At 34.5% G+C, this 15,162-nt stretch overlaps 3 protein-coding genes across 5 annotated transcripts in view; 2 read left to right on the top strand and 1 right to left on the bottom strand.

The window, feature by feature from the left end:
- Positions 1-1,055: 1,055 nt before the first annotated feature.
- zgc:66455 (uncharacterized protein LOC393502 homolog) lies at positions 1,056-6,521 on the top strand. Of its 3 annotated transcripts, none has more exons than XM_052546352.1 (10): positions 1,056-1,238; positions 1,312-1,345; positions 2,337-2,744; positions 2,924-3,424; positions 3,979-4,038; positions 4,161-4,249; positions 4,337-4,395; positions 4,487-4,644; positions 5,646-5,798; positions 5,906-6,521. In XM_052546352.1, the coding sequence occupies exons 1-10, from the start codon at positions 1,161-1,163 to the stop codon at positions 6,283-6,285; spliced, it is 1,920 nt and encodes a 639-aa protein (XP_052402312.1). In that variant the 5' UTR covers positions 1,056-1,160; the 3' UTR covers positions 6,286-6,521. The 3 variants fall into 3 exon arrangements, with proteins under 3 accessions (XP_052402312.1, XP_052402311.1, XP_052402310.1); XM_052546351.1 differs by having other exon boundaries at positions 1,057-1,238; positions 1,315-1,345; positions 2,876-3,424; XM_052546350.1 differs by having other exon boundaries at positions 1,058-1,238; positions 2,876-3,424.
- Positions 6,522-9,594: 3,073 nt separating this feature from the next.
- LOC127948458 (ELMO domain-containing protein 2) lies at positions 9,595-14,233 on the top strand. Its single transcript, XM_052544894.1, has 9 exons — positions 9,595-9,680; positions 10,208-10,355; positions 10,525-10,553; positions 10,693-10,790; positions 11,717-11,846; positions 11,926-12,059; positions 12,147-12,215; positions 12,318-12,451; positions 13,400-14,233. Exons 1-9 carry the CDS (start codon positions 9,639-9,641, stop codon positions 13,555-13,557), a joined length of 942 nt encoding a protein of 313 aa, XP_052400854.1. The 5' UTR covers positions 9,595-9,638; the 3' UTR covers positions 13,558-14,233.
- A 758-nt stretch (positions 14,234-14,991) lies between these two features.
- The window catches only part of LOC127948447 (mitochondrial uncoupling protein 2-like), a 6,030-nt gene continuing 5,859 nt past the window's right edge, over positions 14,992-15,162 (bottom strand). Inside the window, exon 7 of the mRNA XM_052544884.1 lies at positions 14,992-15,162. This exon is cut by the window's right edge and continues 423 nt beyond it. The gene's annotated coding sequence lies outside the window, so the exon portion shown is untranslated.

The raw sequence follows: 15,162 nt of genomic DNA, 5'->3' as shown, positions 1-15,162 counted from the left end.
AACTCCATATGGAAGATGAGCACAAAGGATCTCCATGTCATATTTTATGTGAAGTTCAGTAATGTGTTCAATATGAGTGCAAATGTGTGATTATGGATAGAATTAGATTGTCCTGAAAACACAGGAAATAGGCTTGATGAGTGAAACGTATCATTCCAGGTAAGCAGTGTTATGTACATATAGCAGGTAATAAAGTTATGTTGATAATTTGACGTAATGTTACAGTTTTTGTATCACATGGCCCTCAGTCATTTTCAAACTGAGGTCATTTGTTTGAGATTTTATGTTGTTGTTGTTTTTTTTTTTGGTGGTGGTGGTGGTAAACTTTTATTTTATTATTATTTGTTACTTTTTACAAAAATCTTCACCTGAATTAGCATTGATTTTACTGCTATATTATTACCATGTGAAAAGACCTATGCAAAAAAGATAGTTTAGTATTACTAAGCACAAAATACTACATTTTGTATTATTCATGTGAAGATTGTTTGCATTAATTGTGCTGCTATATTATGATTCTTTATTACTAATATCATGATCAGCATTTCTCATTCTATTTTTAAAAGCATGCATAATTAGGTTAGGTAAATACTACTCAGTGTGTAGTAATATGTACACTAGTATTCTATGGTCATGATAAAAAACGGTCATAAGTAGCACAAGTATATTTGTAGCAATAGCCATCTTTACTTTATTGAGTAAAGATCATATTCCATGAAGATATTTGGTAAATTTACTACTATAAATATATCAAAACTTGATTTTGTATGAATAATATGCATTGCTAAGAACTTCATTTTGGACAACTTTACAGGTGATTTTGTCAATATGTAGAAAAATTTTTTTTCGCACTCTCCGATTTTCAAATAGTTGTATCTCAGCCAAATATTCTCTTATCTTAACAAACCATACATTAATGGAAATCTTTCAAAAAAAAAAAAAAAAAGGAAAATAAAAATGACCCATAGGCTATATGACAAATGTATGTGTGCGCGCGCCCTCTGTCGGATGACGAGCGAGTCACATGTCATATACAGCTCGTTCAGGTAAACTTACCTCATTAACTACATATATAATACAGCTGATGCAGGCCTCTCCCGTTTAGTTTTACAAACAAGCATCTGACAACAGCGTAGAAAGTTCACGAGCATACATCCAAAATGCCACGGCGGCATTTATTGAGAACACACAGTCTTTTGATATTGATGTATTTGATCGGTTTGACAGGCGGATCTGAGGTGAGTAACTCGTGGCTGCTGGTCATCTGATGCACTGACCGCTGCATGTTTCACTCAAGCTCTTTGTTTTTAGCAGATCAACAGATCTGGCGGACAATCATCCGCAGGTAAACAGCTGGAAGTCACATTTACATCAATGCTATCTTTGTGACGTACTGTACCTCTTCCTTTACCTTTAGACTTAACATTTATTTTGTGTCCTCGGGTTTTCAAACTTTTTAAAGCAAAATTAGCAAGCGTCAGTATGTGTAAAGAAAGTCCTTCATAATGCGAAAGAAATAAGGCTTTTGCTAAATCCGTGGAACTTAAAGAAATCATAAAATCAGCTTAATTGATATATTTTTATTATTATTTTAAGTACCTTAAATACTGTTTAAATAATAATAAAAAAATTAATCCTAAAAAGATACAAGCTTTAATGAACATTATAAATATCATGCAAGGAGGAAAATATTTTATACAAAATTCATATTTTTTTTTTTTAGATGTATCATTAGGATTATTATTTTTTTTATTTATCTTTATCTAAATCTTTTTCTTTTTTAAAATAATAATTGGATGTTTTGGGGGATAAATATGCTAAAATACATGTCCTCTTATTTCATATTATTAAATCTTTATATTGTATTTTGTAACTATATATATATTTATATATATTGTGGAGATAAATATACTAAATATCCTGGCTATCTCATGTCTTATTAAAAATAATATATGTAATATGATTTTATTTTCTCTTATTTTTATAATTAAAATCACCTGTAATTTTTCCTCCAATAAAAAAATATGTAGCCATTTTGGTGAAATAAATGGTTTATTATTATCATTATTACTCTGGTTATTTCATATCTTCTTATTGAAAATAATAAATTTAATATTTAATTTTCTCTTATTTATCCTTCAATGAAAATATGTATTCTAGGGGATAAACAGACTATTATTATTATTATTATTATTATTATACTTTTGACAAAATATGTTATGTCAAATTTTAATCTTTATTTTGGGAAATTTAATCTCGCTGCAGCTTTTCCTCTTCAGTTAAAATGGTTCTGTGTTTTGAGGGATGTGTGTGCTGTAAATGTTGTCTCTGGTCAGGTGTAGGCCGCGAGCGATATGCGTTCTTTGCCCTGCGGAGCTGCCATCAAGTCCTCCGCGATGACAGCGGCGAGCTCTTCTCCCCTGATTACCTGTGCTCTCACCCCCCCGTGTGGTGCAACTGGACCATCCAGGTGCCTCCTGGGAAGCGTCTGGAGCTCTACCTGGAGGACTTGACTCCTGCGGATGCCTGTCAGCAGAAGAGCGATCAGATCCACCTGGACGAGTCTCCGGCGGCTGCAGGAGGGCAGAGGATCCTGGAGAGGTGCTGGAGGAAGGCCAGGTACACCTCCGTGTCCAACACGGTTCAGGTGGTGCTGCTCATCGACGGGGACCGCCGCGTCCCCTACAGGGGCTTCTACGGACGCTTTAAAGCTTTCAGATCCCATTCTGATACCGTGTATGAAGGTGAGTGTCCGTGTGACTGACAGCTTTTTTTAGTTAAGGTTAGAGCACCCTCACTAGTTTAAGAAACCCCCTCAGTGATCTGATTCTGGAGTGTGGCCTGCTGGTGTCACATGACTCTTCGTATTTGACAGACGTGATAGAAGCAGAATTAAGAGAAGATGACGATGAAACGATTACAGATTCTCCACCAGCTGTGGACCGAGACGTCACCGGAGTGAACACACAGACCTCTTCTGCTGGACTGACCAGCTCGGTGAAGTCTGGATCCTCCGTGAGCTCCAGGGATTCATCTCCTGGTTACAACAGTGAAGATGTGCTTGATGATGATGATGATGAGGCATACTACGATGATCATTTCTTGGCAATGTCACAAGAAGACGACCCAGAGACCCAGCACAACCAACCCAAGAGTGGAGCGGCTCAAATACGACCCAGCTATCAGGCGGCTTACGCAGGGGTCTCAGAGATGACCCTCAGTGCACAGACACACATCCCACTGGTCAAACCGGCCGCCCGCTCGCTGTCGGCCATGCGCAGGAATGTGGATGCACACTCCTCTGGTCAAACAGAGTCTGATGCTGGAGGAGTGAGGAGGGTAAATCTGGGACAGCAGGGCCATGAGGAAGGTGTTTCCACTGAGAGCAGCATCACACTACCTCTAATACAACGCAAATCAAAAGGTATTTTAACAATTAGAAAGGAAGCCTCTATAGGATGTTTTTTTTTTTTTTTTGCATTGTAACATTTTCATGAAAATTAAGTACACTTTACCACACAAAATTAGCCTAAAATAGCACTTTTAATTTCTTTGTTTTATACCATTTCAGTACATTAGTTTCATTGTTTTGCTTGAACATGAGCAGGATCTTAAAAATGGCCCTAAAATAGGATTTATTGTTATTTTGCTGCAATGGGTAATAGTAACAATCTTAAATATTTTCTTAATGCTTTAAAAAGTTAATACTACTACCAATGTGATCATTGACTTTTATTTTGTAATCTAATGTAGTATGATGTTATATTATATGTATTGTTTGGCATTTAATACTGTTATTTTGTAACAACACTTACTGCAGATGCAAATTAGCATTATAGCTAACTCTGTCACAACACTGTTGTTGTGCGTTGTCCCAGTACAAATAAATGAAATTAATATTTGTATTATTTTTGCATATGAGCCATGCATCTTAATTATCTCTAAGGTTTTCTTGCATTAACCTTTTTCGTTCTACAGAGGAAGCTCTCTACCAGCAAACCTCACGAAATGTCACCCACGACAGGCGTTTTCCTGCGGGTGAGATGTGTTTCAAATGGTTTAACACAACAACCTAATAATGCAGCTAGCATTTGTTTCATTTTTACAAGTGATAATGACGTACGCCACACATTCAGATGTCATTTCATGCGTCCAATCAGAGCTCTTGTTCGAGGTGAGCGTCGAGATCAATCTGGAGCCTGAACATCGTGAAGAATCCTCTTCTCTCAGATCTGCTCTGGAGACCATGGTGAGGCTCAACATTATGATTCCCTTTATAGATTATCAGAAGTTTGTTGTCAACTGAGCAACTTTTGGGCTCAAAATTGGTTTATAGATGCGAGAAGTATTTGGACATCTCTCTCCAGAAAGCATGGACTTCAAAAGAATAAAAAAGTAAGTACAAAGCTCACTTCCTAAAGCAAAATAATTGGCTTTTCCGAAGCAGTCTGCTCACACTCACAGGCTTCAATCAATCTGTGTCCAGGCTGAGTTCTGGCGTGTTGTTCATCGTGTGGCTGCAGTTTGAGAAGGTGAAGCAGACACACGGGGATCTCCAGTCCATTCTGCAGGGGCTTCAGGGCAGAAGCGTCAAATCCCAAACCTCTGAAATGCAGGGAGTCATTGTATCCGTCTCTAGTGAAGGTGCTTTCAGATCCCACACACATTGATTTGTCCTGTGGTCTTTCAGGTTCCTCTGTATTTACAGAAACGGTGCTCTGAGCACATGCTGGCCAAAGACACACCCCTCTCTCACACACACACACACACACACACACACACACACACACACTGCAGGACTATTGGGACCTTACTAGGGTATAGAGTTTAACCAGAGGTCAACCGGGCGCCAATTGCATAGACTGCTTAGATCACTTTAATTTTATTTCTTAGTATAGTGTTTTTTTTTGTTTTTTTTTATAGTTTTTTTTTTCTTATTTTGTAATTTGACATTTGTAATTTTGTTGTGTATTTGTCATTGGTTTTTTTTTGTTTTTGTTTTTTTGTCTCCATGTAGTTTTAGTTAATTATCTTAGTACTAAATGACTGTGTTTTAAAATAATGCTATGTCCACATTTATTACGGCATGTATTATGGTTGTTGTTGTTTTTTCTAACATTGATTTGATGGACTAGACCACTACTTAAAATGTTATTTGATATATATATATATATATATATATATATATATATATATATATATATATATATATATATATATATATATATATATATATATACACACACAAACTAGACAGCGTTGTCAAGTGTCATATTCCGAAATTTACTCTATAATCAAAACTTTTTTTTTTTCTATTCTTTATAAGATTATCATTGGAAAGAGTCTCAAGATTCTATATTTAGTGACTGTTTTATGATATAAATAATATTGTGACAAATTGATACATTTGTGACTGTAAATGCATTAAATATTCAGTGGAGTTTGGATGTCGCCCAGTGGCTGTTTTTGGTAAAGCACCTAGATCTTTAATCTTTGTGATATAAACTTCAAATTTAAAAAAAACTTTGTTAGACAGAAATTTAATTTTATAGCAACTTCTGGTTCCAAAATATCTTGTAAAAATACAATATTTTGTAAAATATTTTATATAAAATAAAAGGGTGTGTTTGTGTGTGTTTGAACAGAGATCAATGAGTGTGAGACACAGATGGTGGTGTGTGACGCTCACGCGGAGTGTGTGAATCAGTTTGGATCGTACTCCTGTCGCTGCATCCATGGGTATCATGAGGTTCCTCACGGGCCGGGGGCCAGAGTTTGTGTGGCGTCTGCTGAACCTGGTAAGAGACATCTGTGGGAGAGTTCAGACAGCGCTCTCATATCACTTTAAAAGGATTGTTAATCCAAAAAATTCTTTATTTCATTGTTGTCTCCACTCACTTTCTAGAGTGTAGTTGGACATCATCATCATCTCCCAGAATCCTCAGGGGCGTTTACGCCAGCATCGGCCTGATCACGTTGCTCCTCGTGCTGTTCCTGTTGGTGCTGTTTCTTCTGTATCATCGATACTATAGAGGCTCGTTCCTTCCTCGCTGTCAGAAATCAAGCGCTAGGAGTGTCGTGGACACCGCTGCCAGTCATGACAACAATAACACAGGAAGTGATGGTAGTGGTGCCAACCCCTCCATATACCCCCCTCCACATCCATCCATGAGGATGGGCAAAGACGGCCTCCGCTCTCTGGACCTGCCTTTATTAGGCTTCAGCTCTCTGGTGCCTCCTGATGGATTCAGGAGTAAAGTACCTGCAGAGAAACCCCAGTTCTGACTGTTTCACAGTGTTACTGATGTCTGTCACTAAATACACTGCACCTCACTGAGTGTGTCTTATCTGTATGAGTGAGTCCTTTATTTCCCTGCTGCTTTGTATATTTATTTTCTGTTATTTTATGATTTGAGTTTTTCGGACAAAAAATGCCTATTTTATTTTTTTGGTCTGTTCTTGTATTTTTGTTCAGAGAAGCTTTCTCACTCTTAAAAATAGAACTGAACCGAACTCAAAAGTACTTTGTGGTTTTGTCCAGCTAAATGTGTTTGTAAAAGACAACATTGAGTGTGTTTGATGGAAGGCCAATAGGTTTAAAGGACTTAGGGATCCTACAGACATGAGAATAAACGTAGACCTAACATAATTATTTAAATTTTTTTAAACTAAAACATCTGGGTAAGCCGTGGAAATCTGCAGTGAATATCCACCTTAGTTTAGTATAAGTATAAGCAAGAAGATTCCGGTGTCAATCGCTTCTGTACAAAAAGTTTCAAACTGCAAACTTATTACCATAATCATAAACTGGTTTGTAGTATGGTTTTAACATTTACTGTACTGTTTAACCTTATCTGCTAAAGAATCAGAAGTCTTGCACATTCACAGGATATTGCTTCAGCGATGTGTTGTAAATTAATTTAGGTATGCTCAGCTTATTTATTTTTTTCTTTTATCGAAGCAAAGATAAAATTCTATTACAGCGAAGGCAAAATGCTTGGAAAATTTATTTTTAAGTAAATTTAACCATAATATTTCTCCTCTCTGCACTTTTTGCCAAGAGGAGGAAGAATCTATTTCACATTTATCCTATTTTTGTTATTATTCTAAACTATTCTGGCGTCAAATATCAGCTTCTCTATTTCTTGTGTTTCTCCAGCACATGTAGCTTCTGTCAGTAGCCTAAGGTTCTTTTTCCGTTATGATATTTCTCACAACAATGATGTCTTAACCTTTATGTGATGGGTAAATACCAAATCCACAAAGCTAGAAAGGCCACCTTAAATTTAAACCAGCTGCAAAATATTAGCTTCTGATCTACATAGCTATTGTTATCAAAACTTTAACAAAATCACCTCCAATAATAATAAAAAAAAAAGCTTGGAGGACATTACAGAAAGTAAATTGCGATTTTTTTTTTCTTTCATTTTCTCTATCCTTTATATTCCCACATATCTTATTTTATAATAATAATCAAATTATTAATCGCATCCAAAATAAGTGTTTATTTACCAACTATATGTAGGCCTATGTGCACTGTTTATTATGTATAGCCTATATAAATACGCACACATAGGCCTACAGTATATATTTAGAAAATATTTAAATGTATATACATTTATATATTTATATATAAATATATTTAATATATAAGCATAGCATAATGTTTCTTACATTTATTCAATCCACGAATGTGTTTGTATTTATATCTACACGTAATAAATATACACAGCTCACACTCATTCATATATTATGTAAACAAATGCGATTTATCATTTAACAGCACTAGTCTTGTGATTAATAACCATAGGCTAGTAAATGTTATGTTCAGCTCTAAAAATGTATAGCTTTTTGAAAGGCTTTAAAATTAAAAGGATTAAGAAGCCCGTAAATTCGTTTTTTAGACAAGATAAGCATATTGTTTATTTATATCCCATTTAGGGCCAACCATATCTAACGTTGTGTTTGTCAGGTACTGCTACGAACATATACTTCTGTCCAGTGGCGGCTCCAGACAATTTTGATTGGGGGGGGGCAATGGGGGGGTCCTAGTCTTTTCAAGGGGGGTCTCATGAAAACCAACAAAAATACAGTGGACATGGCTAATAACTGCATTTTTCTGCTACTAAACAACAAAAACACCTTTGAAATGTAAACAAATGACAGGCTATATTTGTTATTCATATCCTTCACACTGCACTTTCATGTCAGGTATATTATGCATTTTTACTGACATTGATATTTTTACATTTATTTCCAGATAGATATTATTGAGTTTACAGGCTAAAGTGGTCTTGCTGTTGTAAACACTGTTGCTTTTGTAGAAAAAATATTTGCATCACATTTAAAATATAATTATATTTTAATTCATTTTTGAATTGTTTTTATTTTTATAATGATAATTCAGAGAATGAGAAAATCTGAATAAGCCTTACTAGTGTTGTGATAATTATTTTTACATGTTAAAAATAAATAAGTACTGTAATATAATAAAAGTTTATTCAAATAACATAAAAAAGACCAGACCCCTCGATGCATGAGAAACTTTTCTCCCTCAAACAGCACGCTAGTGTTACTTCTACACTACAGCAAAGAGTATAGAAGTTACTTCTATACTGTTTGACTACAGGCTACACACTGCAATATAAACAACGTATCTGCATGTTCTCACATCACATCGTTCTTGTAAAATAATAATAAGTAAATAAACACCAAAATCACTTCGCTGAGAATGAAACACCACTTACCAGCTGCCACGATGTTGAAAATATCCTCTAGCAATTAAAAAATGCGCGTGCAGCATGAGGAATCTTCCTGGTTCGATGAGGTCGTAGTCAGGTGAACGGTCATCATGTTGGTCATTTTATTTACGGCTAAATTATTATTAATAAATTGTACTAATATTATGATTTGGCGTGGGCAGGCATTCACAAAAGTTTATGTTATTACAAAAAAAAAAATGAGGAAATTTTGCTTTGACAAAAGGGCACTTAAGGGGCAAAGGAGCAGGTGCTCAAGTGAACCGGTTCTTTCGGACAATTCGATCAAATAAACCAGCTGAAAAAAAATGGTTCACCGGTTCTTTTGCGCTCGATGTAATGCCGTCATTGGCGATGATTGCCCTTCATTCAAGCCTTTGGTTTACCCGCGCTTATAACATTAGTACAGAATCAGTTCAGAATCAATCACCAAAAGAATCAGTTCGGTTCAGATGCGCTCTGTGTCAGTCTGCTTCACGCTGAATCACGCATGCGCAGTTATCATCAGCTCATCGGTTCTCGAATCGGACGCGTCCGACAGAAACGGTTCTCGGTTCAGTGTATGAATAAATGTCGAAATAATTATTATTTATTATTGTTCTGCGTAGTTTGAAGAGAAACATGTTTGGATCTTTATCCCGCATATATATATTTTTTAATCAGGAAGAGGCTGGGGGGTCAAATGGGGGGTCAAGGCATTTTTTTGGCAGGGTCTTGAGACCCCCCAAGACCCCCCCTGGCGCCGCCGGTGCTTCTGTCTATAACCTAATCTAAATGAATAAAAATAAATTTTGACAGTGTTGGGGAACGAAAGGCATCGAAAAAGGGTTTTGTCAGAGAAAAGCGGCCCTCTGGGGATCATGTTCAGCTCTTCTGCGCATGCGCACAAACACGAATCATTTCCGGGCGACGAGGCTGCTGGTGAGTGCGATTCATACAGTTGTTAGACAAAAATTTAAGCAAATAATATTAAATGCCAGAAAAAACGGGCGAGCCAACTGCATAAACGTTTGTAGCGTCACGTGAAATGCGTCACCAGTTGAATTATTTGATAATTAATGTTTGGTTTCAATGTTTCGCGAACAACCTGTTGTGTTGTGCAGCTGATGTCTTAAAGCATCGTTTTGGCTTATGATTAAGCTGCATCTGTCATCTAATTTGACTAGTTTGTGTGCTTTGGTGGTGGACAGAGTGTAAACAGAGTCCAGAACTGATCTTATCTGTTAGAGATTACTAATAATGCTTGTTCTTAGCAGACTTCACACAGTACAGGGTTAATCTGGACTCAGTAAAGTCTGCTTTACTGATGTGCACCTCTAAAGCCAGTGTTGAGCTGTATGCATCTAAGAAAACACACGGGAAGTGTCCGTCTTGTGTGTGTTGTGTTCCTGTTGCATGTATAATCATGCATTTTTGACTGACGCTGACTGATGCTGTTTGTGTTTCAGAGGATGCTGGGGTATATCTGGCAGTGTTTCTATTCCTCATGTCTGCGCTTCTGGCTGAAATGGTTCCTCCGGCTGGTCACAGGAAGATGCGAGCTGCAGCGTATTTGTGCCCGATGCAAAGCTGGAGCGCTGAGGACGGCACAGATAGGTGATGATCATCATACGTGGACTACATCTGTGTATACCTATAAATATATTCACTTATTGGAGAACAGTTAAAGAATCATTTAACTGTTTTTTGGGGGGCTGAATTCTTCAAGACTGCATTTGAGTTGTCATGCATCACTTTTGCAAACCTCTCATTGTTTTTCTTGTAGAGTATTCCCTGAAGTGCTCTAAAAGCAAGGTAAGTGTGATGATGATTTCTGTCTGCTTCAGTATTTTCTTATCTGAGCTAAACATTAATGTTGACCAGATTCTTCGCTCGAGACCAATCGATCTGACAGGTAAACCTCGTTCTCTGCTGTGTGTTTGCGTTTGATCAGGTGTTGCGAGCAGCTTTATCTCTGAAGGAGAATGATTTGGATGAGCATCTGGCTCAAATAATCCAGGAGAAGAGAATCAAGGAGCAGAAAGATCCTACGTGAGGCTCTCTTAAGATTGCATTACCTTCTTTCAGTTGGGAAAATAAACTTGAACATTTTTCAACCTTTTTCTGCAACAATAAAATTATATATATATATATATATATATATATATATATATATATATATATATATATATATATATATAAAATATTTTTTTTTTAAATATAATAATAATATTTTATACTATATTATATATTTATATTGGATCAGAATATTAAAATACACATGCCATTACATTATGTAAACAGTCCCAATTAAAAAAATCCAAACATAATATTATGATTTATTTAAGATTAATAATAATGTAGAAATCTTGTAAAAAAAAAAAAAAAACAGTATCCGTTTTCCCCAATTAAAATAAAACCTAAATATATATCAAAATATTATTAATAAATATTATAAACGATTAATCACATCCAAAAATATACGTTTTTGTGTGCATAATATGTGTGTATGTACTGTGTATATTTATTATATATATTTAAAGACACACACATGTATGTATTAAATATGTAATGCTTATTCAATATATATATATATATATATATATATATATATATATATATATATATATATATATATATATATATATATATATATAAATTATCTGAATATAACTATATACATGTAAATATTTTCTAAATATATACCGTATGTGTGTCTTTAAATATACACAGTAAACAAACATTATGCACACAAAAACTTTTATTTTGGATGCGATTAATCGTTTGACAGCAGTAAAATAAATGCATTAGTACTTGAATGAACATTAATGCTAAAAGTGAATTATTTAATCAAGTTGAATGAAAGTCAAGAATCTTGTCTGATTGCTTCACAGTTTTTGTTTTCAAGGTTGATCATTGTTTTATTTTTAGCATGTATTCAAGATCTGCGGTTTCACAGGCAGAAATCTCTCTTGCAGGTTTAAGGTGAACCTCCATCAGTGTTTGCTTCAAATAAACGGATACAGCGGGTTGTTTGAGGAGGTGGAGGACCTGAGAAAACAAGTGTTTGACTCCGAAAATGAAGAACATGAGAACATGCTTCTGAAGGTGAGTGATCTCTCGTTTTTAGGATCATTTTCAGATGACTGAGCTGCAGAGGTTCTGAGTTGTGTTTGTTTTCTGTCAGTTGTGGGATCTGTTAATGCCATCAGAGAAGCTGGAGTCGAGGGTCACTAAGCAGTGGGGAAACATAGGTTTCCAGGGCGAGGATCCCAAGACGGATTTCAGAGGGATGGGGATGCTGGGACTCACGAACCTCCTGTGAGTGCAGCGTCTCTGCTTCTGAGAAGATGACGCTTCATTGTTTCCCAGATGCATTGAAGTTCAGGTTTTTCTTTGTTTGTGCAGTTTTTTCAGTGAGAATCACCCAGATGCGGCCCGTCAGGTCCTGTCACACGCCAGTCACCCCAGACTAGGGTGAGTGCTCACGGGTTTGGGTCATGTTTAGTGATTCTTGGCATCTTAACTGATCAAATGAGTAAATATTCTCTCATTACAGCATGCTTTGTGTTGTTGCAGATACTCGTATGCCATCGTGGGCATCAATCTGACAGAGATGGCATACAGCTTAATGAAGAGTGATGCTCTGAAGCCTCATTTCTACAACACAGTCTGTGGAAAACCCCAAATGCAACACTTCCATCATTTCTACTGTGAGTAAAAAAAAAATATATATATATATATATATATATATATATATATATATATATTTGTGCTGTCAAACTATTAATCGCAATCCAAAATATTTTTTGTTTACATAATATCTGTGTGTAGTGTACTGTATATATTTATTGTGTATATATTAATACAAACACATACAGTATATATTTAGAAAATATTGAGATGTATATATTTATATTCATATTATTGAGATTATATATAATATATAAACATAACACGTTTTTCTTGAATATATGCATGTGTTTATATATGCATAATAAATACACAGTACATGTCGATATATATTATGTAAACAAAAACTTTTATTTTGTATGCAGCTTATCATTTGACAGCACTTATATATAGATATAAAATGTCTAAATAATTTTTTATATAATATAATTTTTTTTTTTGTTTAGAAATAAGTATGAAGAGCAAAGAGTCTCACAAAACCTGGGAAGATCATAGTTCCATCATATTCAATTCCAAAATAATTAAATAAAAATTACATTTAGGTTAAGGAAAGTAAAACCAAATTTTAGGACAGTGCAGATTTTTGCCACCATTTTTTTTTAAATTAATAATAATTTGTATTCAATATCAAATATATATAAAAAAAAAATTATGCATTGTTTTGTTATTATTCATTTGTTGTTATTTATTATTGAAATTAATGTTAATATAATAATAATAATAATAATAATAATAATAATAATGTATTTAAAAGTAGAACATGTGGAAAATTAATTTTTAGTATATATGTATCTTATTGCAGCAAACTACTGTTTGTTATACTCAACTTTTGCTGATTAAAAAAAAAATTGTATCATTATTTATTTTGCAGTATATTACAGTAAATATTGCATTAAAGTTCCCCAAATAGGTTTACTTTTCTTTATGTAAAAAGTAATCTATTTGTTTTTTCCATGTCATGTTTTCAGGTTACCTGGCTTACGAGTTTGACAAGTTCTGGTTGGAAGAGGAGCCGGAGAGCATCATGGAGTTCAATCGCTACAGGGAGAAGTTCCACGACAAGGTCAAAGGTCAGCTTCAGAAGCCTGAGGTCAAACTCATCATGACTGTGGACCAGGAGAAGTGATTCCAGCAGGAAGCCGCAACAGTTGATTTTCTTTTCTATTTCCATTGACTTCACAATAGTTTTTAGTTGGGAAATGTACAACGTGCATGAAACTTTATTTGAATATTAATAATTAAACAACTGTATAAACTGTACATCAAGGTTACACAGCTGGTTGTTTAGCTACATTAACCTGGACGAGGAAAAGACTTACACTAAGTATTACTAATAATACTTTCAAAGTGATGTTTAAAACTCTCCAATGAACCGATTGGAATCCTCCACACTTGAGTGTTTTGGTCGTGGTCATGTGACTTCCTGTTTCTTCATGTTTACCCATCTCAGGAAGTTGACGTTTACGTTCACAAGATGTTAGGAAGTTGTTTATTCTTCTGTATGCAGATGATTCGACCTCTTTGCATGTTAAAGTGTGTTTAAGTTGTATTAAACCCTGCAGCCGTCATGCCTATAACGAGTATTTAATAACTAATCTGTTTTGTGAATATTGTTATTCAGACCTCAACTCAATTCCAAAGGACAGCATTCGTGTGCACAAATGTCGATGTGACACTGTGTCGTTGTCTTATTTATAAACGGTGTTTGCTTTTGAAGATGTAACTTTTTATTCCTGATTAATTTTATAGTGTTGGACACATACCTAATGCTGAAGAATAAAATTAGCGACTGAATATTGAAATACAGTTTTTGAATCTTTTCATTAGAGGTTTACAATAAAAATACATTTTATCGTATAATAATGGATTTTTCTGAAGTGGGTCATTTTAATTCTATAAATGCATTGAATGTTTTCAGATTTAAGGTCCAAATGAATGCATACATTTTCCAAATGAATGCATACAATTGGACACTACTTTTAATAATTTGTCACCTTTTTGGTCTTGCGATTTCATTTTAATTCATTCTGTGAATTTTTAAAAATATTTTTGTTGTAGTTCCTAGACAAATATGATCACGAAATCTGCATGCATGGTAACCTGTCTAATGCATGATTCCATAAATATTTAATTCATTCATTTGAACTTTTTAATTTAATTTATCAAGATCATTTAAAATAAACGTTATTTCATATAAATAAATTTAATATGGTCATAAAATCTAGGCATCAGCAAAATGCTGTTTAAACATTATAATGTTGCATGTCACAAAAACAAGGGTTATAATTTTAAATGTTTACATTTTCTTAAAGAACATCTGTGTGAATAATGCATCATACTCTAAACATTTAAATACTGCATTTAATAATTGGTACTTAAACATATTTGTATCAGTAAACCATTTAAAGATTTTTATGATGGATATGTTTTTGAAAATATGCTTTTTCAAAGTTATTAATTTGCACATCACAAAGTGTTTTAATGCATGGTACCATAAATATTTAAATGTTAAGTAAATCATTTGTAAGTACACAACCTAAGTCCACAAAGACATCCAAGAGTAGTTCAAAGGTGTTTTATTGAAGCATACTGTGTGTGTGCTTATCTTTATTAGTTTCCAGTTATGAGGCAATCTCATTCTCTAGGTCATCCCAGTGTTATGTGATGGATATTCAGGATTAAATAGACATTAAGGTAAATAGCTGCTTTAAACAAAGCATTAATTGCTTAA

This window comes from Carassius gibelio, chromosome B1 (assembly GCF_023724105.1).
Source record: "Carassius gibelio isolate Cgi1373 ecotype wild population from Czech Republic chromosome B1, carGib1.2-hapl.c, whole genome shotgun sequence".
In the NCBI taxonomy this organism is placed as follows: Eukaryota; Metazoa; Chordata; class Actinopteri; order Cypriniformes; family Cyprinidae; genus Carassius; species Carassius gibelio.
Note: the sequence above shows the minus strand (reverse complement) of the source record. Positions and strands in the feature narration are given on the sequence as shown.